This window comes from Mirounga angustirostris, unplaced genomic scaffold, assembly GCF_029215605.1.
Source record: "Mirounga angustirostris isolate CCGP_5_RB_7025 unplaced genomic scaffold, mMirAng1.0.hap1 SCAF_6, whole genome shotgun sequence".
In the NCBI taxonomy this organism is placed as follows: Eukaryota; Metazoa; Chordata; class Mammalia; order Carnivora; family Phocidae; genus Mirounga; species Mirounga angustirostris.
The window spans coordinates 149,350,580-149,365,119 of record NW_026991714.1 but is presented as its reverse complement, the minus strand read 5'-3'; the positions used below and the strand labels follow the sequence as shown (position 1 = coordinate 149,365,119).

General features: G+C 53.6%; 1 protein-coding gene across 5 annotated transcripts in view; it reads right to left on the bottom strand.

The window, feature by feature from the left end:
- The window catches only part of DOCK1 (dedicator of cytokinesis 1), a 489,580-nt gene extending 477,775 nt beyond the window's left edge, over positions 1 to 11,805 (bottom strand). For 3 of the 5 annotated variants that reach the window (XM_054508462.2, XM_054508463.2, XM_045879067.3), the window contains exon 1: positions 11,619 to 11,803. In XM_054508462.2, coding sequence (XP_054364437.1) covers positions 11,619 to 11,664 — 46 coding nt within the window. In that variant the 5' untranslated portion in view covers positions 11,665 to 11,803. Of the gene's footprint in view, positions 1 to 11,618 lie in introns of all 5 variants that reach the window. The other 2 variants (XM_064595456.1, XM_045879068.3) reach the window with 2 other exon arrangements.
- Between the last annotated feature and the right edge of the window lie 2,735 nt (positions 11,806 to 14,540).

The window sequence follows — 14,540 nt, the reverse complement described above, 5'->3', positions numbered from 1 at the left end:
CCTCCGGCCTCTCCCCAAAAGCACACCCTTCAGGAAGCAGTCCTGCAGGGTCCCAGCCTGCCCTTCCCAGATATCAGGAGAGCCTCTGCTTCCAGCAACACCATCATGATGCCACCGTAAACAGCCAGTGGGTGTTGCCCCAGAGTCCAGCTTCACCCCTGCACTTCATACCAGTCGTTCCTGCAGGGGAGCCGTCTTGCCCACAGGGGACATGTGGCAATGGCTGTGTAGGCCGTCACAACTGAGAGAAGGGGAGTGCTCCTAAGATCTAGCGTAGCGGCCAGGGATGCTGATAAGCACCCAAAAAGGCACAGGACAGCCCCCCACAACCAAAAATTATCCAACCCAGGATGTCAAGAGTGCGCAGGTCCAGAAAGCCAGTTTTACATGAATTAAGGCAGCAACTACTGTTATGCACGGTCGACAAGTGAACAAACTGGGGCACAGAGGGGGTGCAGAGTCCCCCATGCACGCATCCCAACCTGAACACTAGTCCTCGCTTTGAGGGGGCAGCCTCCACAGGCAGTGATGGCCCTGAAAACTCACAGGAAGAAGGCACTGAGCCTCAAACAGGTCACTGCCCACGTTTGTGTGTACCCCCGGGTCACACTTCCGGGTTCAGCACCGGTACCCCTGGGTAGAGCTAGGCCTCTGTCATCCAGATTCAGGGCCAGCTGCTCCAGGCCCCTCGTGGCGCCCCACTGCCTAGAGCTCAGCCTCCTGGCCACACAGCTACATCAGCCCAGAATCCACATCAGGAGATTCTGGCTAAGGATATCAGGAAGAGAAAACCACAACGCTGTGAGCTCTGGGGGGAAGGCAGGCCTCTCCTCAACGCTGACTCCCTGACCCTGGGGTGCACCTGCCCCCTCCCCATGCTCTCTCTACTACCCGCCCCCATCCCTCCTTCTGCCTCAAGACTCCCAGGCCCTGGGGACTCAGGGCCATTCCTGCTGGGCCCTCAGCCCTCGCACACACTTGTCCCCACAGCCTGGGCTGGGAATAGAGGGGCAGTCCCTTCCAGAAGGGGTCAGGAGGCAGAGAGGATGAGACCTGCAAGGCTGGGGCCCCGGGCACGAGTCCTAAGAAGCTAAGGCAGGAATGGGCAAATCACAGATGGGGACCTGGGACCAGCCCAGCACCAAGCTGGACAGGAGCATAGCAGGCAGTGAGGCCAGAAGGCTATAAAGGACATTTTTTAAAGCGTTTCCAAGCAGGCAGCAGCCACCACAGCCTGAAAACTCTGATCGGAGAACCTGAGAGCCCAGATTGACAAGCACTGAAGCTGTTGGCTTCGCCATGAAAAACATCAAACACGATCCATGTCCCTGCCATCTCCCAAAACTCAAAAAAACAGTTTCTGGTAATTCATTTAACGGCAAAAGCTGGGCCTGAGCGAAGAGCAGGCTGATCACAGGTCACCTCCCTCACATCGCAGGTGACCATACACCCCCCGCAGCCTCATCCACATGTCTGACTGTGGGGGTGCCCCCAGACCTGCTGGGGGTGTGCAGCACGCACGTGAGCCTTCTACACAGGTACTATCTTCCTCTCCACATCAAGACAAACCTGCATTTGAAAACACCACTAGCCCTAAGAATTTTACATAAGGGATTGCTGAGCTGGACCACGATCTACACCCCAAGAGGGCGGCTCTGGATCCCCCACGTCCAAGAACAATGCTGGCAAGCAAACTGGAAGGAAGGAAGAAAGGTTATTTGAAGGCAGTTTTCTTTGACCTGTAATTTCTCGGTGGCTTACAACAACTGCGTTGTTCACGGAAGCTGGGACACACTCAACTTCATCAATATCCACCTCGCGCATCGGTTCAACGGCTCAGCTTAGTGCCTAACTCCATAAGGCTCATGGCTCACACTGTTAATCAATGACTAGACAACTTGTTTAGTAATAAAACAAAAATTACAAAACCTTAGGAAAAGTAATGCTCACGCTGCCACACTGCCCTTTTCCAACAAGAAACTGATTAAAACCATCACCAGTAATCACATATTTTCTCTATAACAGGCTAACATCGTTAATACAAAGTAGTACTTTCTCCTTCTGAAAGAGGAAATAATAGACGCTTTCTCCTTCCGCAAGCTCTACCTCTACCGCGTGCATTATCTTGCTAGCTCCTCTAGCTAAATGGAGGCCACTATTGCCCCATCTCCAAGGGCCTGAGGCCTGGGAGGGTAGATAAGGCAGAAGAGGAGCGCCCTGGCCTGGATTCCAGGCATTCTGACTCCCAGTCCACTGCTCTTTACCCTACACCATAATGGCCCCCCAACCTAACTTTTAAGTTACTATAGCTGTGACTGATTAACTTTTTTTTTTTTTTAAGATTTTATTCAATTATTTGACAGAGAGAGAGAGACAGCGAGAGAGGGAACACAAGCAGGGGGAGTGGGAGAGGGAGAAGCAGGCTTCTGCCGAGCAGGGAGCCCAATGCGGGGCTCGATCCCAGGACCCTGGGATCATGACCTGAGCTGAAGGCAGACGCTTAAGGACTGAGCCACCCAGGCGCCCCGACTGATTAACCTTTATAGCCTTTTTTCAGAGCATGCTTAGTCATAAAGACAAGTGTTATTTCAGAATATTAAGATTCCATTCTAATAAAAAAAAACCCAACACTCAGAAACAAACACACTGTTCTAATGGGCAGGCTTAAAGTACACCACCTTTCTGAGGCCCAAAGAATTCCAAAGACGCAGGAATGGGATCTGGGGGTGCTGCATATGTTTCAGGATGGTGAGAATAGGAACTGCCAGACAAACATGAAGATGACTCATTTAGAAGGCAGCCTCCCTTATGCTCACAGGTCTACCCTACCCCCCAAGGAGTACTCTCTGGGCCAGGTCTACAGTGAAGGACATCCTGGAATCTACAGGAGAGAAGGAGCAGAAAACAGGCCAAGGAAAAAGGCAGCACCTGTTCTCATTTGCATCTCTTCATACTGTTGCCGAGGTCTGGACATCTGTTCTGCCAAGTGACTCTCAGGGACAAAATGGTGTGACACCTTACAATCTCTGTGTTCAGTGCCAATAATGCTGAAGGGTCTAATTCCTCCTGATTAATAGAAAGTAGGTGTCGACGGCAGGGACCTGTTAGAGGAGATCCCCAATATGCACATCCTCCTCTTCTTGCAGGGCTCACAGCTAGACTCTATTTCCAAGGCCCAGATGCTGTTAGGTTGGGCCAGGCACTGAGTTCTGGGATGGGCACCACCTCCAGCCCCAGCAGAGGGAAAAGCTCCTGTGAAACGTCCTCCATCTCCTTCTTTCCCCAGCCACAGGTTGAAAGGTAAGGAGCCCAAGAGCCTAGCGGAGGGCAGAGCCTCAGGACAGAAGGAGCCTGAGTCCCCGGATGACTAGAGGCTTAAGAGCCCCTGAGCCCCCTCCCCACCAGCCACTTGGCCTGTGACATAAACAAATAACAAACTTTCATTGTATGAAGCCCAGGAAATGTTGGGGCTCTGTTACAGCAGCCAGCCAACCCTAATTCAGAAAAGAAATCACAATAGTTACATTTTCATATAAAAGCGTACCTAACAAGTCCAAGTAAGTTAAACAAAATCACTCAAGATGGCACACAGAATTTGTATCGCACTCTTGAGGAAATGCAGCAGCAAACTGCAACCGTGAAAAGCAATGCCACCAGGACAAAGACTCTGAGTGACGTTTCCAGGAAGAGATTTATCCACGTAAGCTTTATTGGGCTCCCTTCACCTGGTCCCTTCAGGAGCTCTGGGGATCAGTAGGAACTCCAACCCGATAGGACTTCAGAGCGAACACTAAAATTCCAGGGAATTCTCCCTCCATCGGGGACCCTCCCTTACAACAAGCAGGGGCTGCAGAGTTGCAGAGATAATGGGGCCCACGTGGCCTGAGTTGCACAGACTGAGAGGCCGAGGGGAGCATAAAAGAAACAGCTACCGAGCACAGACCCAGGGCCAGATTTGTGCTAGCTTCTCTCTTTATCCCCAGAACCGCCCGAGGAAGATGTTATTATCACCAATTTGCAAAGGGGACGCTCGGGCATTCGGTAAATAACTCACCCAAGGTCACCTGGCTGGCAAGAGAGGAACCGGAGATTCAAAGATGCATCTCCATGCCCCCAATCTGTGATCTTCTGTGATACCCCACACTGAAGAGAACACCTTTTCCTCCTCAAGGCACCCAAGTGAAAAACTAACAAGCTGACAGACATCTGGCTGGGGTGAAACCACCTGGTTTTTAGAAGCAGAGAGTGCCCACGTATAGAAATTTCAGCATCTCAGGTGCCTGAGGGGAGGGGGATGGCTGCCGAGTTACAGAGTGAAGAGCAGGCCCTGGAGCTGTGCACTTGGCCCAACAGTGACTATGCAATCCAGTACCAAAGGCGCTCCTTGCCATCACTGGACACCTGGCATTCCGGAACCACACGGGGCCTGGCCACCCTACCCACACGCCAACACTACAAGCGATACGAAACTGGAAATACAGCCAAGCTGGAGGGCTCGGTCTCCTAATGCCACAGGCAGGCGGAGTGTGATGGGGCCGCCCCTAAGGAAGAGCTGTTCCCCAGGTGCACCCACCATGCCACTGACCACACTTACAACCTGTTTTAACTTCCTGTTCAGGTCTCAAACCCCCTCACTGTATCATCCCATCACTCATGTGATTACAAGAAATTTCCAGGGCTGAACACAGACACTAATTTGATTCTTTAAATTAGATTCTGTGAGCCTTGTGAGGGAGGGCTCATACTGCGAGCTCCCACCTCCCATCTCCCTCCTTCCTTCTTCCAGGCATCCCCAAGGAACTGGGGACCCATGACCTTGCAGAAAAATAATCACTCAGACGGTGGCCACCAAAAGCACACAAAAATTTAGAGGGCATGTCTTACTTGTGATAATGTTAGGGGTTATAGCCCCCAAAATTCAAACACTTAAGTTCTGCCCCCACCCCAATAACTGAGAATGTCTTTGGAGACAGGGTCTTGAAAGAGATGACTGAGGTAATGACGTCATGAGGATGGGCCCGAATCCAGGAAGAGGAGGTGAGGACACAAACACCACGAAGAAGACCTTGTGAGGACACAGTAATACAGCCATCCGCACACCAAGCAGAAGGCCTCAGAGGGAACCAACCCTGCCAACACCTTGATCTTGGACTTCCAGCCTCCAGAACTGAGAAAATAAATTCCTGCAGCTTAAGCTCCTCAGAGTGGTACTTTGTTAAGGCAGCAAACTAAAACACATACTTTACATGCGGACTTGAGGGAGGGTCCCAAAGGACTTCCCACCTTATTAATAAAAGCAAACTTAAGTAAGGTGCTACTGCTATTTACATAACAATGTTTCCCAAGTGCCTTAACTGCCCTTTAGTTCCTGTGAACCTCCCCATCAGCCTGACCTTGTACACAGGGCCAAGCATTAGCCTCCATTTTGAAAATGCGGAACCAGCCAGGAGAGGCTCAAAGACTTGCCCCAGGTCACATCAATGAAGAGTGGCCACACCTCAGCTAAAACTCAGATTCTGACCCTTCCCCGGGTCCCCTCCGCAGGGCTTACCTCTCAGAAGAGGGGTGTGAACATGGTGCCCGGCGGTGAGCCAGTGGCGTAGGGCCCTGAGTGTAGGGCCCTGCTGGCCCCACACTGCTGGACAGCCCCACCGGCCTCCCAGCCCATGATCTCTTCTTCCAACTGCACTCGGGACCCTAACACATTCGACAACTGCATGGCTCAGCGGCACCCCCACCCCCGCGGCAGCCCCGCAAGCACCACCTAACAGCAGCCTTCCCGCGCACCGCGGCTCACACAGCAGCCCACAGGCTCATCTCCCAAATTACGCCAAGATATCCTGCAAAGAGGGAAATGCAAATCCAAACCACAACAACGCACCGCCACACTCCACCAGACTGGCTAAAATAGACAAGCGGGACAAGAAAGGCTGGCAAGGAGAACCCCGATCACACATACGTGGCTGGTGGGAATGCAAAATGGTGCAGCTACTCTGGAATAGTTTGGCAGTTTCTTAAAAATCCAAACACACAACTACATACAACTTAGCAATCGCATTCCTGGGCACTTATCCCAGAAAATGAAGACTTGTGTTCATGTGAAAACCTGTGCATAAATGTTCATAGTAGCTTTACTCATAATAGCCAAAACCCAGATGTCCTTCAGCAGGTGAATGGTTGATCCATCAGATCCATGCCACGGAACACCACTCTGCAATGAAAAGGAACCACCCACTGATACACACAACCACCTGATGAATCTCCAGAGAATTATGCGGCCTGATAAAAATCAATCCAAAGAGGTTTCATGCTATATGATTCCATTCATGTAACATTCTTGAAATGATAAAACTAGGGGCGCCTGGGTGGCTCATCGTTAAGCGTCTGCTTTCAGCTCAGGTCATGATCCCAGAGTCCTGGGATTGAGCCCCACATCGGGTGAAGCCTGCTTCTCCCTCTCCCACTCCCCCTGCTCGTGTTCCCTCTCTCGCTGTGTCTCTATCAAATAAATAAATAAAAATCTTAAAAAAAAAAAAAGTTAAAACTATAGAAATGGAGAAGAGATTACTGGTTGCCAGGGACTGTGCCGGAAGGAGGAGCGAGGTGGGTGTGGCTAAAAAAGGACAAGAGGAGAGGACCTGGGAGTGATGGCAATGCTCTGTACCTGGACTGAATCCATGCCAATATCCTGGCTCTGTATGGTACTGTAGTTTGGCAAGATGTCACCTAGAGGTAAGTTGGTAATGGGTATATGGGGTCTCTCTGTATTATCTGTTACAAACATATGTGTTTATAATTATCTGAAAATACAAAGTTAAAGAAAAAATAAAAAAGAGGAGGAAGGAAGGATTGAACGATTGAAGGCAGGAAGCAAACAAGAGAAGGAACTATTCACAACCCCTAAGACAATCCTGGTAAGAAGTGATATTCTATGCAAACATTGGCACAACAATAAATTTAAAATTTTTATAATGTTTTCAAAGTAAAATAAGGTTTGTAGAAATATAATATGCCCTAATTTGGTTTTTCTGCAACTCCAGTGAATGAAAATGTCTGCATTTCTATTTACTTACAATCAAATCTAATTTTTCTTCCCCAAAGTAGCAGCTTGTTTTCTACTCTAGATAATAAAAGACATCTCTCTGCAACTCCCACACTCCCAAATTTATTTGGATATTACACTACTCCTAGCAGTTATCATCACTCAGAACTAATCTAAATACACACAAGTCATGCTCCCCAGCACCAAGCAAATGAGACTTTCCCCCAAGAGGGGGGCAAAACACACCATTAAGAAATCACCTTTTGAGGAAAAGTATTCTTGCAGCAAACTGTACCTGTCAAATCCAAACAGAAAATCACTTGTCACTACATTTCTGAACCGCACTTTATTAAATAAAAAATTAATAAAAGCAACACCCCATTGAGTGCTTGGCTGATCTCAAACACGATGCCCCCTCTTCTGCCAACATTATTTCAATGCATCGTCCTTGGTCTTTGTGGTAGCCAGGCTTAGTTCCACCGTCCAGATGGGGAAACCGAGGCTCAGGAAGATGAGTAATTTGCTTATGGGCCACATGAGGAGTAAGAGCCAGGAGTTAAAGGTGTCTGTAGCACCCACACCCGCATCCCCTTTGAGCTCTCCGTAGAAAAAGCCAGAACGAAGCACCCACACTTGGGTCCACTGGTGTTCAATCTCCTCCATTAACAAAGCTGAAGGCTAGCAAGAGAACCTTACTCTCCCAAACTGCTCTCAGCACCACCTCTGTTGGGTTTCTCTTGCTGCCTTAACAAACGGCCACACGCTGAGCAGCTTCAAAGGGTCCACAGGGATATTCTCCAGCTCCCCAGGTCAGACACTCAGTGGCTCTGGGTCTCAAAATCCAGCTGCTGGCCTGCTGGGCTCTTGTGGGAAGCTCAGGAAGGGATCTGTTTCCAGGCTCGTTGGGGTACTGGCAGAATCCAGTTGTGCCTATAGGACTAAGGTCCCCGTTTCCTTGCTGGTTGCCAGCTGGGGGCTGCCCTGAGCTCCCTGGGCTTTCTCTAGTCCCTGCAAGGGGGCTCCTACATCTCAGGGCCAGCGACCTCTGACTCCACTCTTCTGTGACCAGCCAGAGAAAGTTCTCTGCTTTGGGGGCCCACAAAGAAAATGCAAGATCATCTCTCCAACTCTAAGTCTCATTACGTTAACCACATCTGCAAAGCCCTTTCTGCCATGTCACGTAACGTATTTACAGGTTCTGGGGATTAGGGTATGGACATTTTGGGAAGGGAGCCATTATTCTGCCTCTCACACCAATGAGAGAAGTAAGCACACCATCCTCAGGTGTGACTCTAGAACACACTCCATCTTTTCACCTCATCTTAAGAACAGGATCCATAATAATTTTATTATCGTTGAGACCTCAGACTCTGCCTAGCTGGGGGACGATGGAAAAGTTCACCCAGTCCAAGCCCTCCGTGGGACAGATCAAAATTCATTCCTGTTAATTAACCAAATCCATAAACACTGACCCACCCAATTCAAGCCTAGGGGGAGACATTAACAGGCTAGTAAATTTACTGGGGGCAACCCCAACCCCCACTGGAATAAATGGGGTGGGGGAGGAGAACAGCATTTCCAGCCTTGCTGAGGAAGCAACAGATCAGCTGTTTACTCCTATCCCCAATTTACAAAATAAGTAACTGAAGTGTCTCATTTACAAACAATGCTTCTAACAGATTCCAAGTACTTGCAAACAATGAGCTGTGATTCATGTTTCCAAATGAGATGGAGTTTTATCATTTTCTTTCCCCTCGTGATTCATTCATCCCCCCGAGTCAGTGGTCGGAGTGGAAGCAAGACCCACCCACGACCTGCCACAGCCCTCCAAGGAAACACAGCCCTGTTGTTAGGCTCCCCAAAAAAACACTGTGGTTGATACGGGGGGGGGGGGGGTGCCCAGTAATTTTCCCTTGGGAGGAAACAGCCCATTAGCTAGTGGGAATGAATCCCTATCCCCTAGCACTTCTGTCTTCCCTTCCTGAGAACCAGTGGGACCCTCCAGTGCCAACTCCTAGAACAGTGGAGAGCTTGGGCTGACCCAGATGTGAGCATCCTCGCCTTCCCTTCTGCCCAGAATCAAGAGTTGCCTAACGGAACTCCAGTCATTTAAAGCTCCTACTGATGCTGAACAGGCTGTGCTGTCCCGTCCCTGCTACCCTGTTCTGGGGCCTCGGCTCCACTGGAGTGAAACCAAGCAGAGCAGTCATTCTCCCCTCCACCTGACAGCCATTCACACTGTTCCTGGAATTGCCTAGCAAAACCATCCAGGACACGGTCCTTTGGAAACTTTTCAACACAGACTTTTCTTAAAACCACAGCATTAGCCAAAGGTGTGATGTTGGAAGTCACCACAGTGAGTGCTAGCTAAGCTTCTGGAAGGTGTGTGATGTCATGGGGAGGGACACAGCCATGTTCTTGCCCACAGTCACCTCCCTCGCCACCAAGGAGACCGCGCTCACTCTGTCACTGAATGCTCCCTTTGGTCTTCTCTAGACAGGACAGTCAAGCAACTCAACAGGTGCCACACCTACAGTGTCCTCACTGTCATGCTGTGAGCCAACAAAAGGTGTCAATGTTAAAATGCAGAGCTCCAAAGAGAAGCCCCTGCCCACCTCCTGGCGCTCAGTGGGATGGTGTCAACTCCAGAGCCAGGGTTCCAATCCCAGATGGAGCACTTACTAGTGCTATGAACCATGTATTTTCTCTCTGCCTCTGTCAAGTGGGAGTGACAGGAGTCCCACCCCACCTGCCTGGGAGGGGGAGGCAAAAGCTCTCAGCCAGAGCTCGAGCAGCTCCCTGCCTCCTCCCCAGGGCTGTCTGAGGTCCTGCTCCTCTGCTTGCCTCCTGCCTCTTCCTCCTGCCTCTCCTGAGCGCTCCAGGCACTCTTCCATCTGTCTCTGCTGGGTTCCAGTCCTCAGCTCACTCCTCACACAAACACACACCCCCCAACAGCAGGCTCTCCACAGCAGGGACCCCCACTGTCACCACACCTGAAGCAGTCCCAAACAGAATGGGCACCCACACCTCCCCCATCAGCTGCAGATGGATGGCGACGTTCCTATCAGGGTGGCTGGGATGAAACCATGTGGAAGCACCCAGGGTGCTGCTTACACACTCAGGTCCCAGAGTCATAAAGCCCACCTCTGTCGCTGACCTCCGTGCCCAAGTCTGGGCCTCCACTTCCTCACCTCTAGAAATGGGGTGGGAAGAGAGCTCAGCCATAGCGGTCCTGCAGCAAGAAGCACACACACACACACCCCTCCCCGCGGGCATGTGGAACAAGACGAGTGTGGGCCCAGAAGACCTAGGGCTGTCTCAGGACTGACTGTTCCCACAGCCACTGTCCAAACAGCTCCACTGTCACACCACAGACACCTAATAGAGACAAGCACTGGAATCACAAAAAAGAAAGAACCCTGAGGGCCAGGGCCGCCCCAGAGGCTTGCCCAAGTCGGAGGGCCAGCTCTGCAGGAGACCAGCAGTGGGGGTAGGCACGGCACCGCAAAAGCTCAGGGACAGGGGGGCCTGCCCGCTGCGGGTGCAGAAGCCCCAGGAGGAGCCCCGAGAGGCGCAACCTGGCGGCCAAGGTCACAAAAGGCCTTACAAGTCAGGCAAAGTGCAGCCTGGGTGACGGAGATAATAAAGGAGCAGGAGGAAAGTTAGACGGAAAAGTATGAAGGTCCAGGGTCCGGGATCCCGGAGAGCAGCCAGGGCCCCGACTCCCGACACGGTGGGTGAGAAAGGACGGGCTGGACCCCAGACTTCTGGCAGCCAGGCTGCAAATCCCCGGTGAGGAGGACAGCAGGGCGCAGCGAGGGCTGGGGTCCGTCTGTTCTGCCATCAAGGAAAGCCTCGCTCTCTGGAACGTCCGTACACTCGCTCGGTCCGAAATGTAAACTGGCAACCCGACTCCCCCCACTCCCCGCAGGAAACGACAGAGAGCGGCGGAGCCAAAACAGTCCCGCCCCCCGCAACCCGCTCCCCGAGCGCGGGGGCGCCGCAGCGCTCGGCCCGCCGCTCCGCTCCGGGGGCCCCGCACGGCCCAGGCCGGGCCCACCGAGTGGCGGGCAGGGCGCCCGGCCCGCCCAGGTCGCGCGCGCCACTTCCCACCGGGAGAGAGCACAGCTCCTCGCTTGGATCCCTACAACTTGCAACTGCCCGCCCGGGGAGCTCCAGACCCTGCACGCAGCTCCCCCCAAAAGCAGAAAGCCGCGGCCGAGCAATGACCCCGGGACGGCCTGGCCCCGGCCAGCCCACCCGAAGGCTTCGGCCGCGGACAGAACGGGGTCTGAGCTCGGGCGGCCGGGGAGGCTGGAGGGCTCCGCCACGGGTGCCCGCCCGGCGGCTGGGGGGGGGACGCCCGGGAGGTGACACGGCCCGCCCCCGCCCCCGCCCCCGCGAGCCCCCGGCCCCGCGAGCCCGCGCTCCGGAGGGGCGCCGGGCACTCGGGCCGGGCCGGCGGCAACAGGCTCCGGCGCGCCCGCCGCGCCCCGCCCGGCCCCGCCGCCCCTCCGGAGCGCGCGCCGCGGGGAGGTCGGGCAGGCCGGGCGCGGAGTGGGCGCGCGGAGCTCACCCACGCCGTATTTCTCCTCTCTCTTGGTGGGCACCCAGCGCGTCATGGCGCCGCCGCGAGAGCCGCCGCCGCCGCCGCCGCCGCCGCCGCCGCTCGGGCAGGAAACTCCGCGCCTAGGCCGCCATTTTCCATTCCCTTCGAGCCGCGACAGGATGGGGAGGAAAAAGTTTGCGGCGGAGGCGGTGTCATGTGGGACGGGGCGGGCGGAGCGTCGCGGGCCGGATGGGAAAGGCCGGGAGCGCCGGCGAGAGGCGGGCCGGCCGGGGGCCCGGGAGCCCTGCCCCTGCGTCTGGCACCGCGCGCCGCAGCCTGGGTCTCCCGCGCGCGGCCCGCGGGACCCCCCCCCCCCCGGGGACCCTGCCGCGGGGCGGCGGCCGCTCCGTCCGCGCGGAGTCCCCGGACCCCCGGCTGTCCCGCGACGAGAGGGGGGCGCCCTGGGCGCAGGGGCGACGGGGGCTCCGTGAGACTCGTGAAGCTTGGGGCTTGCACAGCACGGGGCTCAGACGGCGGACTCGGGTTCCGCCGCGGTGCAGGGAGACCCGGAGCGGGGCAAACCCGGAGGTTCCCTGGGAGGAGCCTGCCCGGCACGTGGTCCTTGCGCTAAGCGGACGGACTTGAACTGAGCACCTAGCCGCCGCCTGGGGGGCGAGGCGGTGCCGAGTGGAGCAACTACAAGTAGATGGCTTAGCTCTTCGTGCTCGGGCGGGGACGCCCAGGGCGGGTGGGAAGGAAGGGGTGGTGCAGTGCTGGTCCGGGAGTGCTGCCCGGGGAAGTGACCTCTCGCTTGAGTGTTGAATGAGGGCAGTTACCCCGAAGAGCCGGGAGGGAGAGGCAAGAAAAGCCCCGCCGAGGCCCAGGGACTTCGTCCTCCTCGGGATCGCAGAAAGTTCTGCTGGTTCAGTAGGACTCAGCGTCTGTGAAGGAGGGGAAGAGAGGAAGTGGGGAGAGGAGCGAGCTGGGAAAGGAAGGCTCGGGTCAGGCGTGGAACAGACGCGCAGGGGCTCTCCGGGACCTGGTCATCGCCCTGTAGGTGAGTTCTCAGACCCTCGGGGTTTCCACACCAGTAAACACTGGCGCTTCAGAATTCTCCACGGGAAAACTTAACACACACATCTATGCATTCTTACCATAATGTCAGAAAGGAGTAAGAGTTTAAAACCAAGAGAAGGAGGAAGGAGAGATCCCAGAATGTTCAGTAAGTGGAGTTAATTTGGAATAATATTAAGTGGCTGTCCTCTCTCATGCCCCCAGTGACAATGGCAGTAGGGCTGGGAGCCTTCAAGAACTGGAGGAAGGCTGGTAAAAAGGATGAAAGGCTCCATGGGGTAGGAAGGGCACTGGGTGGCAGGGCTGGGAAGGGAGCTAGTAGGGCCTAGGGAAGGCCAGGTGGGCATAAAGAATGCCCTTGCCTGCCCTTGGGGCCACTCTGAGCCAGGGAAGTCTAGGCATCCCACCCAGAATGCAGATTAAGTACGCTTTGGAATGCCCTGGGAGCCTTTCAGTCTGCGTGGGTGTGAGAGAACCTGCTGCATACAAGAGGATAAGGTGTGACTCGAGAGTTCATGGGATATCAACCACAGGTTCATAGAAAGTTAGCCTTATTCTACTAATAAGGAACTTCAGTCCCACAGAGGAAAGGGGCCTGGGCTCCATTCACATGTGGCTTCATGCACGCTCTTAAAGCCTTCTGTGGAAATTAGAAACCTCAGGGGCTCAGACCCTGAACCCATGGCCTGGTGACTCTGACCACTTGAAAGAGAAGCAACTGTGAAAGGACTGGACAGGAGCAGGAGGGTGCCCCAAGACAAGTGACATGGTGGCCTGGCTCCTCCAGGTCAGGAAGGGCTTCCCTGAGAAAGCAACATAAACCCAATATTTAAGGACAAGCGGAAACTAGCTAGGTGAACTGCTGAGGAAACATCATGTACAAAGGCCCTGGGGTGGAAAGGAACACATATCCCTCAAGGACCTGAAAGACCGAAGCACAGGGGAAAATGAGAAAGGGACACCAAATGAGTCTGCAGAAGAGTCTTGCTAGTAATTCTGATTCTGCAAAGAAAACCTGGTAAACAAATTTTGGTGATACTTACCTTCTCTTTTATGCTTAATTTCAGTTCTGCTTATGTGGCTATACATTGGGGAAGACGGGTGTTGTAAGTGAAAGACCAGGGGCCTCCGAGTCACGCAGACTCAGGAGGCCTGAGCTAGCCATTTCCCTTCCATTTCTGGTCATTCTTCTGTTCTGAGCCTTAGGGTTCTGATCTTCCCACATATAAACTAGGCGTAATAGTACCAACCTCATGAGGCTCTCGAGGATCACAGGAGTGACTACGTACATAAGGTACCGTAACTATGGCTGGCTTCCTCCTCTGATGCTGCCTCCAGGTTCTCTGTCTGATAACCTCATGGTTCACATTTTCTAGAACAGTGGCCACTTGTGCTCTGATAAAGGTGACCCACTGAATATGTAAATAAATACATAATTGTATATTTTTGTAAGACTGTCATATAAATGAATTTCTAAATCAGAACTTTAGAACTCCAGATGGACCATGGACCATGTGTTTGAGACACAGAGGCTTTGGTCCCATTCTTGCAAAGTGTGCCCAAGCTTGGCTGAGATGTTGTACATGTGGCCACAGCTCTTGCAGCTCTGAGGTTTGTCAGCACTCCCTGGCTGATTTCAGCAGTGGTCTCATCTTGTGGTTCTAAATCAAGTCCATGGCCCTGGCTCCTTACCCTGTGGTTACATGAGCTTGGGACTGACTACATCTCCAGTTCCAGGCGCCCTGCATGTTGCGGCCAGTTGGCATTTTTAACTCCTGAGTCTGCGTGCCTGGGCCATGGATCTCAGCGACACCTGCCAGGCCTCATGCAGGACTTAGGTCTGTGCTGGGCTTGTAGGTGTGATCTGCCCAAGAG